This window comes from Culex quinquefasciatus, chromosome 3 (assembly GCF_015732765.1).
Source record: "Culex quinquefasciatus strain JHB chromosome 3, VPISU_Cqui_1.0_pri_paternal, whole genome shotgun sequence".
In the NCBI taxonomy this organism is placed as follows: domain Eukaryota; kingdom Metazoa; phylum Arthropoda; class Insecta; order Diptera; family Culicidae; genus Culex; species Culex quinquefasciatus.
Window position 1 is genome coordinate 105,280,433 of NC_051863.1, and position 22,005 is coordinate 105,302,437.

Sequence of the window (22,005 nt, forward strand, 5' to 3'; positions counted from 1 at the left end):
GTTTTCAATTTATAAAATCTAAATAACTTTAGAGTAGTTGAGGGGTCATAATAGAGCTCTGGAGTTTTTTTTTTTTTTGAAAAGATCCTATAAACCAAATTTTCATTTTTTGCTTTTTGGGTGTTTTTGAATACCCCTGACTCAAGGCGGTTCAAAAAACACCTAAAAAGCAAACATTTAAAATTTTGTTTATTGGACCTTTTTAAAAAAACTCCAGAGCTCGACAATCAAAAATAAGACAAAAACAGATTTCAAAATAGTTTTTTGACGAAAAACCCGATTACAGTTAAACCTAACAAAATATTTGTTGTTGATTTTATTTATGACTTTATAAGGTACAATAAATCAAATATTAAATAGGCTCCCCTCCCACAAATATTTACACACAAAATCTTCTGTTGTTATTAGCTTTAAGAAAATCGAAAAAAGGATCTAATAAAAATAATTTTATAAAAAAAAACCCATTTTAAGGCATGGGTATTTAAAAAAAACTATAAACAAAAAAATAAGAATTTATTCAAGTTAAAAACAACGGATTTTATCATTTTTCTATCGCCAAATCTCCTCCGTCAAACCAACATAACTCATTCATTGTTCCACACCCGACAGTTGAGGGTTCGTTTTCCGAATGAAACCAACATTTCTTACGCTCACACACTCACACCATCGCCATTGACGTTTCGGCAGCCAATGGGCACTCGCAGGGATGACGACTCGGGCTATTTTTAGCACCATGATTCATGAAAAGCACCCAGTACGACTACGATTGCCTCATTCGTGCTTCAACCGTCGAGCGGAGAACATCGTCGTCGATTTCGTGCCACTTTTATTGGACGGCTCTCATTAGACGTCGAATTGTGGTATTTTCGTGATATTCGTGCTAATATTGTGCTTTTTGTAGAGATAAGAATATCGCCTAATTGCGTTAAAAATATATTACGACGAGAGTGAGCATGTGTGTGCGCAAAAAAGGTGTGAATTGTGAAACCTCACTCGAATGATTTTGTGTTGTTTACACGCAAAATCGTCACAAAGAAGAAGTTTTTGTTGAGTGTGTTGGTAGAAAAATTGGAATTTTTCTGCGAGACATTGTCACCGAGTAAGTGCAATAAGTGTAATGCAGATCCAAGAAGCCTAATCTGCAACAAGAAAAAAGAAGAATAAATGTACATCTAAACGAAGCAAAAGGCATCCATAAAACGATCCAAGTGACCTTAGGGAGCAAAAGGCGAAGCATACTTTGATAAATAAATACAATATTGGCTGTGCTGCCTTGAGAACGATTACGGAACGTGGATTTTTTCCTCCCAATCCAACTGCAAAGCCTGCTGTGTGTTGGTGTGAATAAAAGCCTGTGGCGTAGATCGCGAGGGGCAAAAACAAACAAGTGTCACGCGGTGAGAGTGTGTTGGTGTGCCACATATTGACGCATACACACACGCACCGACTAAACCGATAGGGGAAAAAATGCGGAATAATATCAGCAGCAACAACATGGAATCCTTGTACGACGATAACAACGCTCAGTATGTTCCGGCCACGAGTCAGGCTCCCGCCGGTACCACCAACACCGGAAATGGCCTGAAGCGACCGGCCACGTTGGAGCTGAACCCGGGCAAACGACGCAAGCCAATGTACAATGCGTCCGTCACGGCGCCACCCGTGCTCACGTCGCCGGATCTGCAGGTGCTAAAACTTGTCTCACCGGAACTGGAGAAGATAATCATCAACAATGCCGCCCTGCCCACGCCAACGCCGAGCAGTATCCTCTACCCGACAAAGGTAAGCAGCAAAACGGGGGTTTCGTCTACCTACCTTTAAATTGAAATTTCGTTAGGGTAGACGATTCGAACTGTTATAGGGATCTTATGTCATGACCCCCTTCTAAATTATTGTGCAGGTAAACAAGGGCGTCTATGTTGAACTTTAATTGATAACATGCGTCAAAGAGTATAACAAAAGATCGAATTTCATTAACAAAAACTACACTCCTTCACCCTTTTACATTATACGCCACAAAAAGAGCAAAAACTTTATTGCTAAATCGTAAATTTGGTGCCTTTATCCGATTCTGGATACTTCCACAGCAGACAACGCTTGAAAGTTCGGGTTGTCGTATTGGTGTTCGTTCGCAGAGTATCTACTCGCTAATTTATGCTGTTTTGTTGACTGGACTGCGGCGACGTACGTGCACATACTACGGTGACTTGTCCTGGGGCGAAACGAAACACACAAAAAATACACCCCCTTTTGTTGGGTGTCTTTTGTTTGTGCCACATGGCTTCAGTATTTTTCAGTGAATGTATGTTTCATGTATGTACATAACTTTTGCAAAATGAATGTTTTAACAAATTTTCACAAATGAAAAACAAGAAAACTGAATTTTAAATGCAATCAAATTCAAGGAACAGCTGTCTACGACGACGACGATACGAAGTTGACTTTATAACTGTCGGTCACCAGTGGCTAGTACCAACCACTAGTGTCTTCCTTTTATCTACAAGGACTGCCATACTATGAAAGTATGGCACGGAGCGACGGCGCCGAATACCCATACTTACACAAAGAATTTTAGAGAGCCCGCCGACCGAACCGGCGACCTCTGGATTGTGAGTCCAGTGCGCGGTCCGATTGATCCACACGGCCGGGACAACCGCTGTCTACCAAATTATTTTATATCAAAAACAATTTTCATTAGAAAAAAAATAAACATGTGTAATAGATTGTAACTACTAAGAACAATGCAGAAATAAACCATTTTAAATCAAAATGGCACATCAAAGATGTTTACAGCAAAAATGTTATTATCATAAATTCATGAACACTTTGAAAATTTTGGATTGTAGCACAGCTGTATAAAACATTTCGTAATACCTATAGACTAAAAAATTAGTAGTAAGTAGTAAACAGCACGTTTGATATTTTTTGGTCACGACTTTCATCTTCCTTGTAAATTTATGAAAATCACCATTAATCAATGATTGTCAACCAGGTAGTCAAATTGCTTCACCAAATTATATAACTTTTGAGATACATTTGATTTGGATCAGGATTTGGAAGGCCATAGCTGGAGTATGCTTATTCATGTTGGTTCAAGAATTTGTAAAACTATAAACAGAGCATTTTACTCAGTAAAAAAATCATGGTAATATAATATCTTTTATGCCAGTAAAAAAATGTAATTTTACCTCTGAAACTTTGTAAGTTTACCACTTTTCTGGTGTAATTTCACTTTTTCAGTGTAAATTGATGTAAAATTACATCATTCAAGAGGTAATATTCAGCCATCAAAAATTACACCTTCCAAATTTACACATTGTTTTTTTCTAGGTTTAAGGTTAATCCGTCAATCCTTTTCAAAGAAAATTGATCATCACTCTGCACCGTTAAAAATGTGTAAATTTGGAAGGTGTAATTTTCAAAATGCTTCAAAATTTCCTCAATAATCAACACCAACATAAACAAATGTAACCATTTAGTGTATCCCACTTACTACGAGGGACATTGACATAAGGCGTGATAGAGAAACATTCAATGTTTACATTTTTTGTATGACCTAATCTAATAAAAGTCTTGAATTGTTATGGAGGGAATTTTTGCTGCATTCTTTCCACGCAAGTAAAAATAAATACATTTAATTTGATTTCGTAAACATCAAATTTTGGTTCGCAAATCCTTATGCGTTTTTCGGATATATGTAGTGGTATTTTAACATTTCCAACGATATTACCGACAGCTGTATTGCGAAAAAAAAACAAGGTGGAATAAAGATTGAACCATTATGGGCTATCTACAATCACTTAGCATAGAACATCTAAGTAAAGTAGTTACTTAGGAAAGTACGCAACTTACGGCCGTCATCCACAATCAACTTAGAAATTTTGCTGGGCTGATATACGTTGCTATGCAGTTGTTTGTTTACCTTTGATATTGAAACGTCAACTTACCTTAGATTTTGAAATTTTTCAAACCATACGTCAGTTTCTAATTTGATTACTTTTCCATTGTAGAAGCTCGGCTTCATTTCCATTGATTCAAATTCCTAAGCTAAGTGAAATTTTCTAAGCTAAGTGATTGTAGATAGGCCATTATGGCCATTATGGCCTATCTACAATCACATAGCTTAGAAAATTTCACTTAGCTTAGGAATTTGAATCAATGGAAATGAAGCCGAGCTTCTACAATGGAAAAGTAATCAAATTAGAAACTGACGTATGGTTTGAAAAATTTCAAAATCTAAGGTAAGTTGACGTTTCAATATCAAAGGTAAACAAACAACTGCATAGCAACGTATATCAGCCCAGCAAAATTTCTAAGTTGATTGTGGATGACGGCCGTAAGTTGCGTACTTTCCTAAGTAACTACTTTACTTAGATGTTCTAAGCTAAGTGATTGTAGATAGCCCATAACTTCTTGGTTGGTAGTCTAACACATTAATACGGTCCTGTGGCAAGCTGCTGCAAGTCCGTCTCATATGTAATTTTGAAGTAATGATGCTGTTTGGTTTGGAATCATGTGAATTATCAGATGAACCAATAAAATTTAATATTTTGTTCCAGAAATCCGTAGAAAACCCACTTTTTCGCCTTATGGGCGGTACAAATTTGAAGTGCGTTTTTCTCGGCTTGCTAATTTTACATATGGGACGGACAAGATTTGAGCGGCAGTGCAGAAGATCGCTGACATTTTTACACAGGGAAAATTGACATTTTCTGCAGCAAAGTTAGGATGAAAGATTTCGATGTCCTACAATAAGGGGTTAATAATGTATTTTGATTGTAAATCATGTGAACTATAAAAAAACTAGAAAACGGTACAAAATCCAACTATTTAGCAAATATTTGAGGAATTGATAGGAAGGGCCGAATTTGCCTTACGTTTGCAGTTTTGAGTAGCAGTCTACAAGCTTTAACAATAAACTTTCTAAATATATTATTTATTTATAATTAATAATTAGTTAAGAACATTATGTTTAAATATCTTATGCAATACTTAATTATTTCTTCTTCTTTTTTCCACCATATTCAGGCCACCACCGAACAGGAACAGTTTGCCAAAGGCTTCGACGAAGCACTTCTCTCTATGCACGAAAAAGACAACATCAACAAGATGCACATCACCCACAACAACAACAACAACAACAGCACCAGCAATAACAATAACAATAGCAGCAGTAATAGCAGCAGCAACAGCAGCGGCAACAGTATAGTGGCAGCCGGGTCAACCTCCGTCCCCACCTCAGGCGTTCACAGCAACACGATGAGCGGCGGTGACATCACCTACACTGACCTCGGTGAGTTCAACTCGTCGTTGAGACAAGTGACGAACTGTGGCTAATTATTGTTTCTTTCTATCTCTTTACAGACAGCTACCCGGGAGTCATCAAGGAGGAGCCCCAAACCGTGCCCCAGTCGCCGCCGGTCAGCCCGATCAACATGGAAAACCAGGAGCGCATCAAGCTGGAACGCAAACGGCTCCGGAATCGGGTGGCCGCGTCCAAGTGCCGCAAGCGAAAGCTCGAACGAATCTCCAAGCTCGAGGACAAGGTGAAGGACCTCAAGACGCAAAACACCGAACTGTGCAGTATCGTGTTCAACCTGAAGCAGCACGTGATCCAGCTGAAGCAGCAGGTTATAGAACACCACAACTCGGGCTGCACCATCACGCTGACGGGAAAGTTCTAAAAAAAGCGCTTCGAGCCGGTTATTTATTTAAATGTACGCAATCCTATTTCAACTCATACTTGTTCTTCTTCTTTGTAACCACGCCCATCTTCCTGTTTTTCTTTGTCCATTTTCATCAAACTTAAGTAAGACAAGAAAGAAAGATTACTAAAACATGCTACTGCAAACCGCTTAAAATACGACGACGAACAGAAAATGCCTTACAAAAAAAAAAACGCGAATGGAACGAGCGTTAGTGTTAACCATTAGCAATTTATGTCCCCCCCTCCTTAATTCCTTAGAGAGTGTCGTCCCAGCGAGTGAAATTTTAAAATGCGCTAGAAAACAAGACGGAACCAGCAAGCAACTCTAGTCTCCAGATCGGGAATGCCCAATGCCAAGCAATAAAATTGTGTAACGCGTTTAGGCATTTTTAAACGTTCCACTTTGGGTAACTGCAACAGCAGATTCGCACGTGTCATAAAACAAACTGTTTCGGTCCCGTTGTGCGTCACAAAGTATTTGTAAAGTTCAGATTAGCGAACGAAGAGCGCCAATTAAGTTGAGGTTATTTTTTGCTACACTAAGTTATTGATTTTAGAACGCAGAGAGTCCACACGAGGGGCAAAGTCTCACTTAGGTTTTTTGTTTGTTTTTATTTATCAGTTTTGTGCGCGAAAAGATTTGGCAGAGTAATATGCTATTTGTTACAATCAATCAATGAAAACAATGCTAATTTAAAAAATGCAAATAAATGTAAACATTTGAAAGTTATTTACAATAAAGATTTTTTATTCTAACTGTTTTATTTAATTTTTACATGATCACGGACGAACAGACAATACACAAGGAGCAAGTCACTAGTTAGTTTGCAATACGTCGTAACAGCCATCGCGATCCCTGACACTAACTTGCTTTTTTTCTCTTATCGTGAAGACTTCCATCATTGCCATGATTTTTCGTTCAAAGATATAAATTTTGCGTCGATATCAATAATTTGACAAAATTCCTTCAACAAGTTGTTAAGAATAGTGCCCTACACATGCTGATTCCTTTTGGTAACTATTGTCCAATTCCTTGCAAATCTATGGAAATCGTCATCAATCAATGATTGCCAACTAGGACGTCAATGATTTGATTTAGACCAAAAAAATTTTCAGTGGCTCCAAGAAGGCACCAACCGGCACATGCTGATTCATTTTGGTGCAGAAATTCGTTAAATTGAATTCAATCGAGCTGTCAAATCTGCAACATGGAGTAAAACTCTCTGTGAAGTTGCTGTGATGTTTTCCATGGCACTTCGAAAAGTTTAACGCACACACTCTCACTTTTAAACTCTCGATACAGAAGTTTTTAGAGTGATGATCATTTTCCTTCAAAAATGATCAACGGCTTCACCTTCAAGAAAAAAAAACTCAACTTTAAAGGGAAAATTCAACTTTATTCAGCAATTATCACAAGTCAAGAGAGTTTTCCTTTTCTTAAAGAAGAAAAAAAATCAACTTTTGTCAGCAGTTGTCACAATAGAGGCGAAATCTGAACACTTCACACTTTAAAACTGATCACTTTTTGAAATAAAGTACATTCATAATAAAAATAAAACTTTTCTGGGGAATGGATCATTATGGGGAATTGGATTCTGGGGAATGGGATAGAACCGCTTCTTGGCTCAGGTTCAATCGGTTGTGTACTGCTTTTATGGTTCATCTTTTTACTTGATTTCGCACTTTTTTAATCTTTGCTTTAATATTGCAATGCAATTTTGAACCTTTTATAATCACTACTGCAGCAACAGAATTTACAGTGTTTCTGTTTGTGTTTTTTTTGGTTTTGGTTTGGTTTTGTTTTTTTAATTTTTTTAAAATAGATTCATATAAAAAAAGGATAATTTTTAACAAGAGCTTTGAAACTCATAAAGGTTCACTTCTGGAGCAACACGAGAAAAGGGCGGATAACCCCCCAGCGTACTCGTATGTGAAACCGGATCACAAATAAAACAAACACAAAGTTTCAACCTCGCGCCCAGTCCTCACACAGAACAAAAATTCAGAAAACATCGACCAGCAGATATGTTTTTAAGTTTTATAGATTGAATAAGGTAACTAGGTAACTTCAATTTTCTTAAAACTGTTTTCCACATTTGGCCCACATGCTCACATGAGCTTCAGATTTAGCCCGCCATTCAAAAACTTTGAACAACGTTTGTTAAATTGCATACTGGCCGGGCGCAACCAGTGCGAAAAGCTTGGACGCCCACCTTTCTTTGGTCTGTTAATTTTTGCCTAAAGGGTATGCAACAAGCAGTGAACTCACTTAAAAGCTTGTGGAAGCGAGCTATTCAATAATTTTTAATTCAAGTTCCACATTAATTACGTATTTTGAAAATTTTGTCGAATAAATTCCAGTTATTGTATTATGAGTTATGTTCATTAAACTGGGTTACAGTTTGAAAGGGGATCTCAGTTTTCAAAAGCACTTGAATGTTTCAAATGAAGTCATAATAATTTAAATGTATGAACATAAATGTAAATACTCATTTTGCTATTTTGCTGTCATGCATCTAGTTGAAACCAATAAACAAAAGAGTTGTCAAAATGATTTAATAAATAAATAAAATATTTTTTTCCTTAGTTATGTTGACACAACGTGGTTAAAGAAAATCAAAAGAAATAGCTTTTTTTTACACTTTATTCACTATATTTCCGTAATGTATGTTGGATTTGTATTTATAACATTTTGGTAGTCTGGCTCACAAACAGTGCGCGTGTGCATCGTTCTTTTCCGACACATAAGACAGAAATTCTAAAACAACGAAAAACAAATTTCATAGACGACGACCGGAAGTGTGAGGAATGTGGGGCTTACAATCTTCTGGGGCTTAAGATTTCCGCACGGGAACACAATCTGAATCCGTTTGTTTGTATGTTGATGTAGCGGGACGCGCGTATTACAGAAGAAACGAATATTTACAATCGCTGATTTTACAATAATTACTGATTTTTTAAGCCCCGGGTAATGGCCCCAGGGAGGATGAATGTGGCCACGGAGCGTTTAAGCCACGGTCGTACGGCTGTTGGCGTAAAATTGCTGGCCGGAAACCACCAAAGTTACGACGTAGATGCAGGCTGCGATCCAGCAGTTGTACGCATTCTGCAAAGAAGGAAGAAGTATTTTAGTAATAGTTTTCATTTCTATGTAAATAATATTTGTTAATCACCTGACTGTAGGCACGATCGGCCGCTGCGTAAAAGTCGGCCGGAGTTGGATAATGAGCCTCCAGCGGAAGATCCTCAATCAGGGCCACACTGTGGATGTAGTAGAACACACCCATCAGCAGCTGGAAAGTGAAGAACGAGAAAACAAAATCCAGGTAAATCCAACTGGTCCTCCCTTTTCGATGCAAGGCCAAAATCGGATCGATGACTAACTTTGGCGACGACAAAAAGAAAATCCACGAAAAACTCACCAGCTGGATGATTCCCCACACGGAGATGATCAGTCCGCACAGGGACAGTTTTGGTCCACAGAAGGGCATGGCTGCGACGCGGATCAGAAGCTGGTTCGCTGGGAAAACCCGAAAAATTCAGCAAAACTCGCAAAAGTGCTCCAAAATTGATCACAAGACTCTCCTCCGTGGACCTCCAAAGTGCAGAGATAAAGGTGTCAAAAATTTTAGTCATGTGACAGCTTTGTCAGCCCCGGTGCGATTGATACGGCGGCGTGTTGTACGGTAAAAAGAGTTTGCACAACTTAATGCTAAACAGCATCTTTTCACAGAAATGTAGAGTCGTGCTATTTGTAAATACCATTACACATACCATCGTAGTTCCAAATGTTGGATACCTCTATACATCGAGTACTTTGGCAGGGAGTAAGTGTGGAGGAGACAGAGAGTGTGAGTGAGTGGATGACGCAGGACGCGGTTCTGGAGATTATCCGAAACCTCCGAAACCTTACGGGCCGGAAGCGGCCTTCTTGCACTGTCGGTCAGGGATGGTATTTGCTCGTTTCCTCGCCGATGGCGAGGGCTTTTAGATATCGTCCCTCGCTCAAATCATCAAATTTTCGGCATTCTCCCAAAACTGCATCAAGAGAGCGAAGCGAAAACTACGCCGATGAAATAGCGAGCAACGAACAAACCGACGCGTAAGATGGAAAAAAAATCTCTCACACAGCCAGTCCCCTCGCTCAAAAAGCAAGAGAAAGAGCAATCGTGAATTTCTCTCGCACGTAAGCCCTGTAGAAATGCGTTCATTTGTGTGCGTGAGCTCTAGTGTATGTATACAGCAATTTCGTGTGCGTGTCTCTCCGGTTGGAACGATAGTTCCATCGGAGCCAGCGATAGTTTATTTCTTGTCGATGTGATGGGCTTTCGGTATTCGCGATAGCAAGCCGACCATCACTCGGTTGCGAAAGAGAAGAGAAATTTTAAGAGACGAGGAACGCACCGATATATGCATCAATGATAGTGCGATGGTGATGGTTTACCTACCCTGCTGTCGGTAAGCGGGTGGACGGGAGGATAGACCGGCATCTACAATGCGCATCCGCGCTACTACATCTGGCGACGAGGATTAAGCGGTAAGAGGATTGAAAAGAGATGTTTTCTTGGGGCGAGGGCGTAGCGCTCAGTGATCACAGTTGCTGCGGGGAGGATGAAGGTTGACAGGAAGGACAGATTTTCAGTGTGGTAGTGCGGTTTTTGCCTTCCTCACGTTACTGAGGAAAGGCTATAAAATCACTCAAAAAATGAACTTCTCAATTAGACCTCCTAGACCCACCTTCATGTATACTAGGGTGGGTACGTTTTTCAAAAAAATCTCGGATCAAGTTTTAGTATCCCAGTCAAATCAATCCGAATTCTGAAACGGAATCTAATTAGAATCGTATAAAAATTCCGTTTCAAACGCAACAACCGGTTCCGTGTTCGAACCGGTTGTTGCGTTTGAAACGGAATTTGTATACGATTCTAATTAGACTCCGTTTCAGAATTCGGATTGATTTGACTGGGATGGTTTCCCTTGTAGGGCATGCCCATAGGGACTTTCATACCAAATATCAGCTCATTTGGTTGTAAACTGGCTGCGCGCATCAGGGTTAAAGTTTACATGGGAATTACTATGGGAAATTTGAACTTTTTGTTAAAACGCTAGTACAGGTCTGAGAAAATCTTGCGCCGACTTCTGGTATGGTCAGGCCTATGGGGAATGGTCTGGAGAACACTTTTCCCGAAGAGAGCATATGGATTCGTTGTCCCTAGACCTGGCGCATCGGCAAACAATGCGATGTCTCCGGAATCAACGGTTTTCCCTGAAAAAGCATAAAATTTTCCTTAGCATGCTATGCAAGCTTGATGAACACCGCGACGCCATACGTCAGGCAGCTACCACGTGGTTGAAATATTTGCAAAAAAATACGAATTTGCTATGCATAGATTCAGAATTCGACTAAATAATATCAGGACTGCTTGAAATGATCATTTTCTAGTTAAAAGATGGTTTGCAATTGAAATGTCCAGCCGTTTCTCACCCACGTGGTAGCTGCCTGACGTATGGCGTCGCGGTGTTCATCAAGCATTCATAGCATGCTAAGGAAAATTTTATGCTTTTTCAGGGAAAACCGTTGATTCCGGAGACATCGCATTGTTTGCCGATGCGCCAGGTCTAGGGACAACGAATCCATATGCTCTCTTCGGGAAAAGTGTTCTCAAGACCATTCCCCATAGGCCTGACCATACCAGATGTTGGCGCGTGATTTTCTCAGACCTGTAGGAGCGTTTGAACAAAAAGTTCCAATTTTCCATAGTAATTCCCATGTAAACTTTAACCCTGATGCGCGCAGCCAGTTTACAACCAAATGAGCTGATATTTGGTATGAAAGTCCCTATGGGCATGCCCTACAAGGGGAACCATTCTAAAACTTGATCCGAGAACTTTCTGAAAAACGTACCCACCCTAATGTATACCTATCGACTCAGAATCAAATTCTGAGCAAATGTCTGTGTGTGTGGTGGGATGTTGATCAAAAAATTGTCACTCGATTATCTCGACATTGGCTGAACCGATTTTGTCCGTTTTGGCGTCGTTCGATCCGTCTTGGGGTCCCATAAGTCGCTATTAAAAATTATGCAGTTTAGTTAAGTACTTCAAAAGTTATGCTAAAAAACGATTTTAGCAAAAGTCCGGAAGATTGTAAAAAGGGTGGTTTTTGTAAGAAAACCCGTCATGCTATACATTTTCAGAAAGGTATTTATAAGACCTTTCCAATGCGTCAAAGACATTGAAGATCTGACAAATCTATCAAAAGTTATAAGCACTTAAGTGTTATTTATACGCTTTTTGGAGGCCGGATCTCAGATATGTTGATGAAAACGTTGTCCGGATCTCTCATGCGACCTTTCGTTGGATAGATATGCAAAAGAGCTTTCCAACGCGTCAAAAACATTGAAGATCTGACTACCCTATCAAAAGTTATAAACACTTAAGTGTTATTTACGCACTTTTTGCATTTTGGGTATCGCCCTTTAAATGTGAGGAAGGCGCCAACCACCTAAGGGTGGATTAAGTAACGTTTTTTTGGTTACATTTCTGGATGAAATTTTGGGGCACTGTTTGTTTTTGTTTGCAGTTTCATGGCAGACGAAACATTCAACGAAAGATTTATTTTTCTCTGTACGAGATATTTGCAGACTTTTGCTTTGAATTACCCAATGTTGGGTATGATTATTTCGTTCTAAACGTTCTTACAATTCTGTAAAAAATGGGGTAAACTTTCAAGCTATGCAATTCACGTTTCGATGATGTAGACATTCATGGAGAGTTTTCTGGCCCTTTGTCCATTTGAAAATAGATATATTTACTACGACTCGATGAAAGTTTATGAGTTGAAATTATTCGAATCAATACATTCTTTTTCTTGAAGCGTTAGTTGAGTACAAACTGAATTGAAATTAGACTCTGAGGAGCTGGCTGAATAGAAACTCTGAGGAGTAGAATTATTATTTTTCTTGTGTCTTGTGTCAATTTTAGAAGTTCAGATATTATGTTTCAAGTAGAATTTTGTTTAAGAATTATAATGTACAGAATTGCATTCATAATATCATATATTTTTCAGAAGTTTTCATAGTATCACATATTTTTAGGAACATTAACAGTTTTTTCAAGTTTCGTTTCAGATTTACTCTAGACTAGCCGTGGGAAATCTGGAATCCCGAGTTCGTGTAGCTGAAGAAAATTCAGCATTATGGAGTTTTACTATTTCGGGTGAAATGAATCTCCGAAGAGTTCATGGAATGAAGTTTGTGCATTTTCTGAGGAGTTTGCATGAAAATTCGAGGTTTGTTTTTACAAAACTCTGAGGAGTTAGAGCATTTTCAGAGGTACGCGCATAAGATGTTCAAAGATAAACAAAAAATTGAGGATGGTGTTACAAAGCTCTGAGGAGTTGTACTTACACAATCTGAGGAAATGTACTTTCAAACTCTGAGGAGTTTTACTTCTAAACTCTGAGGAGTTGTACTTCCAAACTCTGAGGAGTTGTACTTCCAAACTCTGAGGAGTTGTACTTCCAAACTCTGAGGAGTTGTACTTCCAAACTCTGAGGAGTTGTACTTCCACACTCTGAGGAGTTGTGTTCCGAAACTCTGTGGAGTTGTACCACTGACGAACTGACGTGCCACCCCATACATATTTTTGAGAAAAATCTGACCGCAAATTCGCCAGCGAACACCAACTCCATCTACCTTCAGGTTCGCTGAACTAATTCTCTCTCCCACACGTGTTTTCGATATTGCGACTATGCTTCAATTTGTAATCTGCGTCGTTTCGAAAAAGTATGCGCTCAGAACGATTTTGGAGCGCGCTGTTCGTTTCGGCGAAAGCGTTTGTCAGTTTATGCTGAATTCAACAATATATTGTATGTAAACATTGGCGCGAAGCGAGAGAAGAGAGCTAGTGAAGAGAGGGAAGAGAGAAAAATCGGTTGACAGATTGTTCGCTAGAAGCAAAAACGCCAAACAAGAAGAAGACGACTGCGGTCAAAAGTGGTTGGCTCGTGGCACGTCAGTTCGTCAGTGGTTGTACTTCCAAACTCTGAGGAGTTGAACTGAAAACTCTGAGGAATTAAACTGCCAAACTCCGAGGAGTTGAACTGAAAACTCTGAGGAATTAAACTGAAAACTCTGAGGAGTTGTGCTTTGCGGAGTTGTACTTCCAAACTCTGAGGAGTTGTGCTACGAAACTCTGAGGAGTTGTATTGAAAACTCTGAAGAGAGGTACTTAAAAACTCTGAGGAGATGTTATACTAATTGTTATGATGAGAAACTCTGTGGAGTTGAGCTGAAGAATTTTTGCTGAAAAATAGAAAATAGTTACTGAGCAAGTACTGTAAATGTTATTTGTGACTTAATAGTTTTTGATGCTCAGCGGTAGAGTTTAGTTAAATATGCAGTCTTTATTCCCAGATATTTGTATTGACTTCATTTGGTTGTTCTAATCAATACATGTTTTTGAAATAAACGTTCATTCTAACCTCACTTAAGGTTCATTTTTGACTGGAAATACACTATATAAGCTTTGAAATTACTGAATAGTGAAGTTACGAACTCTGAGGAGTTGTAACTACAAGCTTTGAGTAGTGAGATAAGATTAACTACTATGAGTTGCAAGAGAGTATGCTCTGAAGAATCTTCATCGAGAAGCTGTGAGAAGTTGTTTTATATAAATTCATCCTGTACAAACAAAAAAAAAAAAAAAAAAACTCCGGGCGAGGAATAGAGCTGAAGAAGGACGGCTTACTTCTGAAGTGAAAGACGACGAGCGACCGGAGCAGGAATGACTTAACGGCCTAACAACAACCAAGGCCGGGACCGACGTTCTACTTCCCCATTCGATGGAAGATTGTAGCAGATGGGAATCAAACCCATGATCATCCGCTTATAAAGAGGACAGCGTAACCATTCGGCCAAGCCTGCTATCGAGAATATTTTCAGCATATGATATGCAGCATCTGTATGCAGTAGTGATTGCCTTTAAATTTTTGAGGAGTTTTTACTGACTGAAATCTGAGGAGTCAATCTCAAATGTTTTAGAAAAAAATTATTAATAATTGTCCTCAAATATTACTAATCTATGGAATGTGCTTGGAGGAGTTGCATGAAAATTATGGATGTGAAAATTGAGCAGCTAAAATAAGTGTATTTAAGAAACAATTAAGGTGATATCCTGATGAGTGTAATTTAAAAAAACGAGTACAATTACTAGATTAATTCTGATTTCGATTATTTTTCCAATATAGTTTTGCATTGAGTGTGTCCTCCCATTTTATAATATAGTCTTATATGAAACAAAGACGACATATTGAACGAAGGCGAAAAAAGTGGCAGGGAAGGAGCTGGAAGGAGTATATTACATACAAAGATTTATAAGCCTAAGGACAACAGTCTGATTACGTGATTCGCCAAAAGTCAGTGTAATTTGAATTCGTTCGTGTCAGCGGTTTACAAATTGAACTGAATATTTGGTATTTTAAATCAATGCGATTAAATGATTGTACCTGAATTTTGAGGTTCTCTGACTACGTTTAAGGACTAATAAAGTAAGGGGGGAATGTAGAGTCGTGCTATTTGTAAATACCATTACACATACCATCGTAGTTCCAAATGTTGGATACCTCTATACATCGAGTACTTTGGCAGGGAGTAAGTGTGGAGGAGACAGAGAGTGTGAGTGAGTGGATGACGCAGGACGCGGTTCTGGAGATTATCCGAAACCTCCGAAACCTTACGGGCCGGAAGCGGCCTTCTTGCACTGTCGGTAAGCGGGTGGACGGGAGGATAGACCGGCATCTACAATGCGCATCCGCGCTACTACAAGAAACTCAAACTAGGGTGATTTTAAACCAGACGCATACGCGGCCTTTGTAAAATAGGGCTTTCTAGTAAAAAATGCCGGGACCCGTGGTGTAGGGGTAAGTTGGCCTAGGTTCGATCCCAGAAGGTCCCAGAGGCATTTTTCGAGACGAGATTTCGACGCCAACATTTCAAAAAACATCATGTACAAACCGTGCGTTTCAAGAAAAACGAATTTGAATGTTGAGCAAGGTTGAGCATCATATTTCAATTGAGTACTAAAGCCCTATGTCAATTTTTATGTACAACGGTAAAAAACACGATTAAAAACCATTTCTGATCACTTTTTTTCATTTTAATGCAATTTTTTTTTTGACAAGACAACATTTTTTTCTATGGATCAACTATGGTCCGCTTGGAACGAGCTGTCAAGTAGGAGCTTTTCTGTCAAGAAGGACCGCGAGGTTAATTTTTCAAAATTGATTTAAAAATCCATTTTAAACTCTTTGTGGTCGTACAAAGGGTCATTGTACTCAGAAAAATAAGCTTTATCGCTGTAAACAATAATATCAGCAATCTAAGCTTCATTTTAGGACCCAATTCCCATTTTAATTTACAGTGGACTCTCTCGTTGTCGATATTGAAGGGACCGTCGAGAGCGGGAGTTTTCAAAATTTTAGAACGAAGATTAAAGCAATCTATTTGAAGGGACTGAAAAATTAATTGACAGCTGGATCAATATTGATATCGAGAAGATCGACAGCCAGACAAACGATGAAAAACGTTGCTTTTATTGATACTTGATGATCCTTATTCAATTAAACATTATTTCCGTCATTATATTTAAGAAAAACAAACATAACTTCTTTTAAAATCACCAACGTCTATTTCACCCAGCTATTATTGGAAAGGAAGCTTTGTTATGATTCTTTTTTTTTCGCCGAATGTACATGGTGCCTTTTGCAAGTGGAGGGGAAGTTTTGTTATGATTCGTTTTTCGTCGGCAAATGTACATGGCGTCTTTTTCATGATGCTTTTTTTCGTCACGAGGTTCATGTAGTCTTTTATTTGACAGGTTGTATAAACAGGCTATATAAACAGGCACTGCTGATGCCAGAGATTTGTTTATGTTACTTTATTAATAATCATTATTAAACAGACTTTACTGGAGTAACTTTTGCACACTTATTGTGGAGAGGTAGCTTATTAGAAGTACTTTAAGAATTTGCATTAACCCAGAAAGTGTCAAAATGTACATGGTGCCATTCAAAATGGTGCCGTTGATTTGTCTGATCACGCCTTCCTTCGGACGGGAAGTAAATGTAGGCCCCGGTCTAACCTAGATGTTAGGTCGATAGCTCAGTCCAGGTGTAGGAGTCGTCTCCCTGGGTCCTGTCCCGGTGGAGTCGCTGGTTGACAGTTGGACTCACAATCCAAAGGTCGTCAGTTCGAATCCCGGGGTGGATGGAAGCTAAGGTGTAAAAAGACACCTAGTTTCAAGTAGGAATCTCGCAATCGAGAACGCCAAGGCAAAGACTTAACGGCCTAGCAACAACCAAGGTCGGGACCGAAGTTTTTACTTCCCTATTCGATGGACGGTTGGAGCAGATGGGAATCGAACCCACAATCATCCGCTTACAAAGTGGACAGCGTAACCATTCGGCTGAGCCTGCGACTCTGGTAACTATATGGCCTAAATAGTTTTTGAGAGCATAAATCGAGCAACAAACTTTCCATATGGCGAAGATAGGTGTTTGTTTAAAATAGGTATTGCAGATTGCAACGATTTTTATACAATCGAGCAAGTTGTAAAAAGCTCTTCACAAATGTGCACACCTCCCTGTAGGGATTATGGGTTGCAGGATTGAATATGTAATAAATTATTAAATGAGTATTTATTATAAGATTGATATAATTCATAAATAAGAGTTAAGAGTGCAACAAAAAGTGCGCACCTTCATGAATATTGCCTTGTTAGCTAATTGTGGATTGAGTGCGAGAGCGCGCTAGCGAGCTGCGAGAGAGAACAACGAGCGAGAAAACAACGAGATGCGCGCGGCCGGCGAAAAAGAGAATGAAGATTGTCAAATCAGTTTTGTGGTTAATTTCTGTGGAATAAGACGTGTTGTTTGTTAATTGCAAAATATCTGTGTTTTTATTATAAAAGAAAGTCCCCGATCACGACAATGGCACAGTCCGGTAAGTCGAACCTTTTGATTTTTTTGTTGTGTTGTGAAATCTAACAGTTTTGTTTACCTGCCAGGATGCAGGTCCAAAGTTTCGCTTTGTTGTTTTGCCTGTGTTTTGAAACAGGTAGATTTTTGCTTGAACTTGTTATTTGAAATTGATAAAAAGGCATAAAACTATCTGCGATAATTGACGGTCTTAAATATAATGAATGATTTGCTTGTTGTTGTGATATTGGGAACGAATGTTTTGTTTTGAAGTAGTAAATTTTGCTTTTCGTTGTGATAATTGAAAACCAATGTTTTATTCTAAGTTTATGGTGGAATTTGAAGGCAAATAATTTGCTCAAAATTTGATTGTTTTTTTTACAATCACATTTTTGCTTTAGATTTGATTGTTGTTGTTTTGATTGACGACCAATGTTTTGTTTTTAATTTGATGCAATGTTTAATCGTTGTTGTGGAAATTGAACTCCAATGATTTGTTACGAATTAGACTTCATTTTTTTTCTTATTTTTGTGATTGATAAAAATTCAATATTTTGTTTATAATTTGACAAAAGATTTGACAAGATTGTGGAAATTGAAAATCAATATTTCGTTTTGAATCTGATGGAGGATTAGTTTGCGATTGAAGGTAGATAATTTGTTTTTAATTTAGTTATTGTTTTGGTAATTGAAATCAAATTTGTTGTTTGAATTTTATTGTTATTATAATTGACGACCAATGTTTTGTTTTGAATTTGATGCAAAATTTGATTGCTATGGATTGTTGTTATTATTGATGATCATGATCATTATTTTTATTTTTATTTTGGATTGGATTCTGGTTACTTTGGTAATTGAAGACCAATGTTTATTTTGAATAAGATAAATATTTGCTTCTTGTAAGTTTTGTTTTAAATTTGTTTTTTTGTTGTGGCAATGACTTAATGCAAAGTCCAACAAAATCACAAATTACAAAATTTACAGGTTTAATTTTGATTGAAAGATTTGATTGTTGATGAGGGAATTAAAGACCAATGTTTTGTTATGATAAGATGACAAATTTGCTTATTTTTGCGATAAATGAAAACCAATATTTTGTTTCGAGTAAGATACGAGGTTTGATTGATATTGTGGTAATCGAAAACCAGTTATTATTTTGAATATGATGATAGATTTGCTTTTGTTGTGGCAATCGAAGGCCAAGATTTGTTTTCTGAATTTGAGTATTGTTATTATAGAACGGTATTTTTATTCGGTTTTACATTTCATGCAATATTTGATTGTTGTTTTATGATGGGCAATTTTGAGTTTTAAATTTGACGCAATATTTGATTGTTTGTATGGTAATTGATGACCAATGTTTTGTTTTGAAGTTGATGCAAAATTTGATTATTAATTTTATGGTTAATGAAAAATTTTTAGTTCTCATTTGAATGAAGATTTGATTGTTGTTATTATTGACAATAAATTTTTACTGTGAATTTGATGCAATATTAGATTGTTGCTTGATGCTGTGGAAATTGAAAACTATCGTTTTAAAATTCTAATGAAAATTTTATAGATTTATGCAGAAATTGACAAACAATGTTTTGCTTTGAAATTTTGAGCAACGTTTTTTTCCGTTATAATTGATTAGTCATAGTTAATTTTGAAGTCTTTTCTGTGTTGGAGGCTGACAGACCTCTGCGATGGTAGTCAGAAAAAAAGTCTCCCCTGTGTTGGAGCCTGACAGACCTCTGCGATGATAGTCAGAAAAAAAAGTCTCCTCTGTGTTGGAGCCTGACAGACCTCTGCGATGGTAGTCAGAAAAAAGTCTCCTCTGTGTTGGAGCCTGACAGACCTCTGCGATGGTAGTCAGAAAAAAGTCTCCTCTGTGTTGGAGCCTGACAGACCTCTGCGATGGTAGTCAGAAAAAAAGTCTTTTCTGTGTTGGAGGCTGACAGACCTCTGCGATGGTAGTCAGAAAAAAAGTCTCCCCTGTGTTGGAGCCTGACAGACCTCTGCGATGGTAGTCAGAAAAAAGTCTCCTCTGTGTTGGAGCCTGACAGACCTCTGCGATGGTAGTCAGAAAAAAGTCTCCTCTGTGTTGGAGCCTGACAGACCTCTGCGATGGTAGTCAGAAAAAAAGTCTTCTCTGTGTTAGAGCCTGACAGACCTCTGACATCATCAGATAAAAAAAAATTAATAATCTGTGCTGGAGTTCTTTGCGAAAGCATCAGATAACAATCTCCTCGATAAAGGAACCCGACAGACTTTTGTGATGATTTTTTTAAAAATAACTTTGCAGAAGGAGCCTTATGGATTTTATTGTTCATTGTTATATTGTTCAGCAAATATTTTCATTCAATTAAGGACCGTCTTTAACATCACAAAATAAATTGACCTAAGAAAATGAATAAATAAATTTAAATGTGAAAGTGAGCACTTTTTGGTATCCACAGATAAAGCAATATGTATTTTGGCGTTATTTCTGTGAACTGCCTGAAAAAAAGATGATTTCAAATAGGATTAAAACGCTTGTCACTATAACTAACACTGGAGTTGTCCTCTCTTGAAATATAAACCTCTAAATTGAAAGACGTTAATGATTAAGTATTCCATATTGATAGTTGTTATGGTTAATTGTTACATTAATCGATTTACTCAGCTGTGATACAAAAGTTGCTTGAAACCCAACATTATTTCACAGGAAGGTAAAAATTTAAGTAATCGTTAACATGAACAATACATTATTAGTTAAAAAAAGGAAAAATAATTCACTTAATAATTAATTTGATGCAATTTTTAATAATAAATAAAGGAATGATTAATCATCAGAAATGCTTAAAATATAATTTAAAGTGTGAGAGCGTTGCGTCACATGAGAAAATAATACAAATATTTAAATATTAATTTTGAATTGAGAAGTATGAGTGACAATTTGAGCAACGAAAAAAAAAACATTATTTAAAAAAAAAATAGGAAATATTTATATTTATTTTTATTTTTCAATGCAATATCTGTTATTTGTATCAAAATAGTTCAAAATCATTCATTAATTTCGATAGAAATTATATTTTAACACTGTATCATTTTATTGAGTTAAAAAAACAAAACTTTCAGAATTTTAGTAAAGTAAATATATCAAAATTCAATAAGGAGAAACATTATTTTGAAATAAATTAAGGAAACTTTGGGGTTCTTCAATCGATTGTACTTAATTATGAAACCAAATTTTATCAAATTACATAACAGGAGTTTATCAGCAAAGAAAAAGTTAAAATTTTAAATAAGAAAAGAAATTATTGACAGGGATCGTAAAGATCGTGATTAAAAAAAAAAAATAATTAAGTTTCTGTGAACAATCTACTCAAGTAATATATCAAAGTAGCTTTGAACACATTTTACATTACGAGAAAAATAAAACATTAAAAAATCTTTCAGCTGATTTTAGATAAGCAAGATACGTTTTGAAAGAATTTATGGTTAGGATATTGTCTCCTCCGTGTTGGAGCCTGACAGACCTCTGCGGTGGTAGTTTGAAAAATGTTTCGCCTGAGCTGGAACCCTTTGAGAAAGTAGTCAGATTGGAATCTATACATCTATGCATTACAAGAATAATTGATTAAAATATGTTTTTGTTGTTATCTGATAAGCACAGTACATTTTGAAGGTATATATAAATAAAATGACCCTAAACATTGTTTTGATCATGATTAAATGTAACATTGAATAATCTAATCTACGGTAATATCAAAAGTGCTTGAATCCATACCTTTAGCTACAATAAATACAATTTGAAGAGAAAATTAATTTGACATATAATAGAAATCGAATATAGCGGAACGGCATTTATTTCAGTTTATATATTTTATTTTTATTGCAACAATTTACCACATGATTTTGTTTTATTCATTAGAATAATATTTTTTGAACTATGTTTTGTTTCAAGATAAACAAAAATATTATTTAGTAGACACAACAGAGAAAAAAAAACTATTCGGTAAAAACTATCGTTTGTCTGGTTAAAAGATCGCGTAAGTGAATATTTATAGAAAGTTCAAAATTTTTAATATAAAAGTTGAAAAATTTTGATACTACCATGCATTTACAGAACAAAATCGTTAAATCGGTAATTTTTTTTTTTAAGAAAGCTTTTGTGGCAAGAATAAACATCATTTGATTTTATTTTTTTATAAAAAAAATGTATTTTGTGCAGAAAAGCACATTTTGAGCATTAATTGGGTCCTAAAATGAAGCTTAGATTGCTGATATTATTGTTTACAGCGATAAAGCTTATTTTTCTGAGTACAATGACCCTTTGTACGACCACAAAGAGTTT

At 37.1% G+C, this 22,005-nt stretch overlaps 2 protein-coding genes across 3 annotated transcripts; one reads left to right on the plus strand and one right to left on the minus strand.

The window, feature by feature from the left end:
- The first annotated feature begins 756 nt into the window (after positions 1 to 756).
- Positions 757 to 6,344, plus strand: LOC6030875 (transcription factor AP-1). The gene is made up of 3 exons (XM_001841702.2): positions 757 to 1,782; positions 5,029 to 5,293; positions 5,365 to 6,344. Exons 1-3 carry the CDS (start codon positions 1,468 to 1,470, stop codon positions 5,682 to 5,684), a joined length of 900 nt encoding a protein of 299 aa, XP_001841754.2. The 5' UTR covers positions 757 to 1,467; the 3' UTR covers positions 5,685 to 6,344.
- Positions 6,345 to 8,337: 1,993 nt separating this feature from the next.
- On the minus strand, positions 8,338 to 9,329 carry LOC6030874 (ribonuclease kappa). Of its 2 annotated transcripts, XR_005278771.1 has the most exons (4): positions 9,130 to 9,329; positions 8,881 to 9,000; positions 8,529 to 8,813; positions 8,338 to 8,465 (listed from the first exon to the last, which is right to left on the minus strand). XR_005278771.1 is itself a non-coding variant. In XM_001841701.2 (3 exons), exons 1-3 carry the CDS (start codon positions 9,196 to 9,198, stop codon positions 8,715 to 8,717), a joined length of 288 nt encoding a protein of 95 aa, XP_001841753.1. In that variant the 5' UTR covers positions 9,199 to 9,329; the 3' UTR covers positions 8,338 to 8,714. The 2 variants fall into 2 exon arrangements, 1 of the variants encoding a protein (XP_001841753.1); XM_001841701.2 differs by having other exon boundaries at positions 8,338 to 8,813.
- Between the last annotated feature and the right edge of the window lie 12,676 nt (positions 9,330 to 22,005).